At 64.7% G+C, this 5,041-nt stretch overlaps 1 protein-coding gene across 2 annotated transcripts; it reads right to left on the minus strand.

The window, feature by feature from the left end:
• Positions 1-1,353: 1,353 nt before the first annotated feature.
• TIRAP (TIR domain containing adaptor protein) lies at positions 1,354-5,041 on the minus strand. 2 transcript variants are annotated; one of them, XM_048063630.2, is made up of 6 exons: positions 4,815-5,031; positions 4,553-4,642; positions 3,825-3,913; positions 3,052-3,106; positions 2,084-2,689; positions 1,354-1,898 (listed from the first exon to the last, which is right to left on the minus strand). In XM_048063630.2, the coding sequence occupies exons 4-6, from the start codon at positions 3,056-3,058 to the stop codon at positions 1,852-1,854; spliced, it is 660 nt and encodes a 219-aa protein (XP_047919587.2). In that variant the 5' UTR covers positions 3,059-3,106; positions 3,825-3,913; positions 4,553-4,642; positions 4,815-5,031; the 3' UTR covers positions 1,354-1,851. The 2 variants fall into 2 exon arrangements, with proteins under 2 accessions (XP_047919587.2, XP_047919586.2); XM_048063629.2 differs by lacking the exon at positions 3,052-3,106 and having other exon boundaries at positions 4,815-5,041.

Here is a 5,041-nt window from a genome sequence, read left to right on the forward strand (position 1 = left end):
CCCTGCACTATAAATCCAGCCTCACGGGGCCGTGGGACCATGTACACCCATAGCCCTGCCCTATAGATCCAGCCTCACGGGGCCGTGGGACCATATACACCCATAGCCCTGCCCTATAGATCCAGCCTCACGGGGCCGTGGGACCATGTACACCCATAGCCCTGCCCTATAGATCCAGCCTCACGGGGCCGTGGGACCATGTACACCCATAGCCCTGCCCTATAGATCCAGCCTCATGGGGCCGTGGGACCATGTACACCCATAGCCCTGCCCTATAGATCCAGCCTCACGGGGCCGTGGGACCATGTACACCCATAGCCCTGCCCTATAGATCCAGCCTCACGGGGCCGTGGGACCATGTACACCCATAGCCCTGCCCTATAGATCCAGCCTCATGGGGCCGTGGGACCATGTACACCCATAGCCCTGCCCTATAGATCCAGCCTCACGGGGCCGTGGGACCATGTACACCCATAGCCCTGCCCCATAGATCCAGCCTCACAGGGCCACGGGCACGTATACACCCATAGACCAGCCCTACACCTCCACGCCTCACAGCCCCTGCCCCATAGATCCAGCCTCATGGGGCCGTGGGACTATGTACACCCATATCCCTGCCCTATAGATCCAGCCTCACAGGGCCATGGGACCATGTACACCCATAGCCCTGCCCTTGTACACCCATATCCCTGCCCTATAGAGCCACCCTCATGGGGCCGTGGGACCATATACACCCATATCCCTGCCCTATAGATCCAGCCTCACAGGGCCACGGGCACGCATACACCCACAGACCAGCCCTACACCTCCACGCCTCACAGCCCCTGCCCCATAGATCCAGCCTCACAGTTCCTTGGGCACATGAATATCCATATCCCAGGCCTATAGCTCCAGCTTCACGGGGCTGTGGGCACATACAGACCCATGGCCCGGCCCTACATCTCCAGCCTCGTAGACCCTTATGGCCCCACAGTCCCGCAGCCCCGTGCCTCCAGGCCCCATCAGCGCAGTCCTACAGCACCAGCCCTGTAGCTCCAGGCCTCGCAGCCCAATGGCCCCCAGGGCCCTGTGGCCTCAGGCCTTAGAGCCCCCAGCCTGTACCCCCGTGGCCCCACAGCCCCACAGCCGTGGCCCCAGACCCCCATGCACCTGCAGGTGCCTGCAACTGGTGTTTGGCAGGAGCCACCAGCACCCACAGCACCCTCCCTCCCACGGGGTGCGAGGAGGTGTCAGGGCCTCCCTACCCAACCCAGGCAATGGCCAGCCACCCACCCAGGGCTCCTTATAGACCCCCACGTGAAGAAAAACAAAACAACAGAAAACAAAAAAAAAACACCACACATCAGACAGGGATTAAAAAATAAAACTTGTGCATTTCTCCACGCGCAACCTGAATCAACCAGTGCAAACACGCTCCAGTGATGTCAGCTCATGCAGGGTACAGGAGTGTCCAACCTCCCCGAGCATCCTCACCCCTGGGGGACGACGCTGGAGGATGCTGAGGACCCCTCACGTGTGCTGAACCCACCCTAGGTGGGAGCTTAGTGTTTGTGTGACCTCAAGAAACGCGCTGTCCCCATCCTCGTCCCCACTGAGACCAAACCCCACGGCGGGGCAGCAGGGCAGGGCGCAGGCGCAACGGCAGCCTGGCAGCGTCATGGGGACGTGGCAGACGCTGAGCTGCTGCTGGCCCATGGGTGCGGGGGCTTCCCCGCCTTCAGGTCCCAGGTCTGCCCCGAGCGGCGCTGCTTCATCCCCAGGCTCCGGTAGCTCCGTGCCCAGTGACTTCCACGGCTCTGAAATGCCCACAGAGATGCCTCCACCTTCGCCCAGGTGCCCGTGTCCTCAGTGTCACTGCTCAGTCCCGCTCGCAGAGCTCCGGCACAGCTCTTCCAGGTCTGCGGAGGCAGTGGACAGGCCCTGTCAGCATGCTGATGGATCTCCGATAAACTACGTGAACAAATTACAAGAACGGGGCACGAGTACCGAGCCCTTTCCTGTGGCCTTTCCCTCCCCACTCCACATCTAAGGGATATTTGGGGAGACGGGCAGCGTCCCCTCCCACGGTACGAGGGGTACTCACAGTGCAGGACAGTGTCTCTGATCTGCCTGAAGCTGTTCTCCTTGAGCACCGTGGAGATGTAGTAAAGATTGCGCAGCTCCCTGGGGTAGTCCTTCCTGTCGATGTCCTTCAGCACGGGGATGGTGCGCCCGTTGGCCATCGGGGCCTCAGCCAGCGCCTGGTGCATCTGGTACTTGCACCAGGGGTCCTGGAGAAAGCTGGGGGTGATGAGCATCACCCAGCAGTGGCTGTTCTGCACGGCGTCGCACAGCTCCGTCACGATGGCGCTGCCCGCCACGGCGTCCCGCAGCTGGAGGAAGCAGCGGAAGCTCTGCGGCTGGCTCTCCAAGTAGGACACCAGCTCCTCCACAAACTCCAGGTCCACCTCGCTGTGGCAGATGCACACGTCGTAGCTCTTGGCCCAGCGGGCGCTGCCCGAGCTGCTGATGTCCACTGGTGCCGGGCAGCCAGCCCGAGCCACGGCAGCGCCGGCGGAGGAGCTGGAGCTCCTGGCCGAGGAGGAGGAGGAGGGTGATGAGGAAGCCGAACACCCGGTGCTGGCATTCCGACCGCTCCCCGTGCAGCTGGAGCTCTGCTTGGGCTTCTGCAGGAGCCGCCTAAACCACCCTGTGGAGGCAGGGGGACAGCGGGGAGGTTCTTGGGGGGGGGAAATCTCAGAGCTGTGCCAGACCTCAAGCCTGGCCCCAAAAAGCCACCCTGAACCCCAAGCCGCATCCCCCGAGCAGCCCTTCGCCTTACGCCCCGAAGCACTCGGCTGAAGTCTGGATGCTCTCGCATCGATCCGCCACCCGACTGCCGGGCTCCGGGCATCCCCACGTTTTGCCGGAGAGCCACGGGGCTTCTTCCCCACTTCTCCTCACCCACGGCGGAGCAGCGAAGCCTCCCCCAGGCCAGCAGACACAGACGGGGCCGGTTCCCCCCACCCCAGCTCCCCCCCGTCCCAGCAAAGCGACCGACCCCGCGCTCACCAGCCATAACAGGCAGCGTGCCGCTCAGCCGCCGATCTCCCACATGAAACCTCTCCTGCAGGCAGAAACGGGGCGGGGGGAGAAAGCACGATGCGCCCGGGGACGCTCAGCTTGGTGGCACCCCACAGAGGCGCAGCTGCGGGGGGCTCGTCCCCAAAGCACGCAGGGCTGCTCTCGTGCTGGGATGCAGCCGCAGCACCCGCCCCAGGGGACCAATTCCTCTAAACACGCTTCAGCGAAAGGAACAGAGGAACAGGCTCACTTCCCCTTGTGCTCAGCGCAGGCTGCACACGGGTGCCTCACCACAGCCTGGGGGATCGGGTGGGAAAAGGGGGCTTGGGGAGGGGCACGTAGCCGGGGCAGCCGCCGGTCAGCTCGATTTGTCGCCCCAAACTCCTTGCTGCGGGACGAGGAGCAGGGGAGCCCCAGCTTTTGCCTCCCTGCCTGCCGCTGGCGCGTGCCGTAGCAACGCGTTGGCATTGCCCAATGCTTCCGCGCCTGCGCTGTGTGACCCGGCCAGGCTCCAGCCTCGAGCCGAGCCTTCCTAGAAAACACCGGCACCGCTCCCTGTGCTGGCGCTGAGCCCCCGCGGGGACAGACCCCACGCTCACCCAAAATTTCCCGCAGAGCAACACTTGGGACCTGGCCCCAGACACGCCTTTAAGCAGCGTCTCTGTGAGCCCTCACGATCGCTGAACCCCCCCAGCTCTGCCCTCCCAGGGCTTTGCTCCCGAGCACCGCATTTTGGGACCCTCCCCGGGCAAGACCCTCACCTGCAGCGCGCGATGCCAAGAGCTGAGGGGCGGCAGAGACCCTCATTCCCAGAGCGGGGCCAGACAGAGTCCGAGGATGGGAGAGGATCCTGTAGGGACAGGAGAAGAGGGGATCAGCCCCCGCATGCCCCTCGAATGGCAGCGCTGCTCTCTGCGGTCTGCATCTGCGCACCCTCAGTGATGCTCAGCCCGGCACCTCGTGCCTGATGGGTGCTTCCCCCCCAAAAAAAGCACATCTGAACCTGGCGGCTCCCTGTGCCCAGTGGGCACCAGGTGAGGATGAAAACCAGGGGAGGGCTCAGAGGCATCGGGGATGCTCTGGGGCTCACCCGCAGCGACCCAGGTGAGGGGCACGCTCCCGTGCACGCGAGCAGCAGCCAGAGGAGGTGGACAAGCACGAGGAGCCAGCATGCCCCTGCTCATTTCAACACCTCCCCTCGCTCTGCAGTTTTCCATGCTTGCATCACCTCTTCCGAAATAAAGTACCCTGAGTCACACCAGAGCCTTTCCCCCCCAAAAAAGAAAGGAGTACGGTGTTGGGTGAGCACCGGCAAAGCCCACGGTCCCACAAGCGCCCCAGCAGCAGTGGTGCAGCACGCACCACCTCGCCCACGGAAACCACACTCCCCAGGCAAGCCCCTGCTTAGTAATAGCAAAAAAAGCGCGAGCGCAGCTTTAGAGAGCAGACCGCAAACGGCTCAGCGGGGCCAGGAGCTGGGGACACCCACCTGGGATGCAGCAGACAGGCACCGGCACAGGGAAGGGGGATACGTCAGCCCCGGGCCGGCAGCATGGCCTGCGGGAGGCAGCAGGATCACCTAGGTGGGAAAGGAGCAGTCAGGTAGGGCACGTTCACTCTGGAGCCTAATGGGATCCACCGCGAACAGCGAGGCTGAGCGATCCCTGCAGCTTCCTCCTCGCCCCTCCGTGGTCCCCGGCGGAGGCCCCGTCCCGTCCCCTCCGCCCCGAGGGGGGCACAGGGGCACCCACCGGCAGCGTGGAGGAGCCGCCCCGTCCCGCCGGGGCCCGCCGTGGGGCTGGGGCGCCGCTGCCGAGCGGAGCAGCCGGCGGCTCAGGTGCGGAAGCGGAGGCAGGGGAAGTCGGCAGCGATCCTCGGCCAGGAGGCCAGCCCTCCCCGGGGCCTCCCTCCCTCCCACATCCGCCACGGCGGGGCCATCCCTGCCAGCACGGTCACAGGCGAGGACGGCGCCTCGGGG

The sequence above is a fragment of the Anser cygnoides genome, chromosome 21 (genome assembly GCF_040182565.1).
Source record: "Anser cygnoides isolate HZ-2024a breed goose chromosome 21, Taihu_goose_T2T_genome, whole genome shotgun sequence".
Lineage (NCBI taxonomy): Eukaryota > Metazoa > Chordata > Aves > Anseriformes > Anatidae > Anser > Anser cygnoides.

Coding starts and splice junctions, on each gene's coding strand:
- TIRAP (XM_048063629.2), bottom strand. CDS start 3,870: ATGAGGGTCTCTGCCGCCCCTCAGCTCTTGGCATCGCGCGCTGCAG. Junction 2,690..3,824: donor CTTGGCATCGCGCGCTGCAG/GTGAGGGTCTTG, acceptor CTGCCTCCACAG/GGTGGTTTAGGCGGCTCCTG. Junction 1,899..2,083: donor CAGAGACACTGTCCTGCACT/GTGAGTACCCCT, acceptor CTGCCTCCGCAG/ACCTGGAAGAGCTGTGCCGG.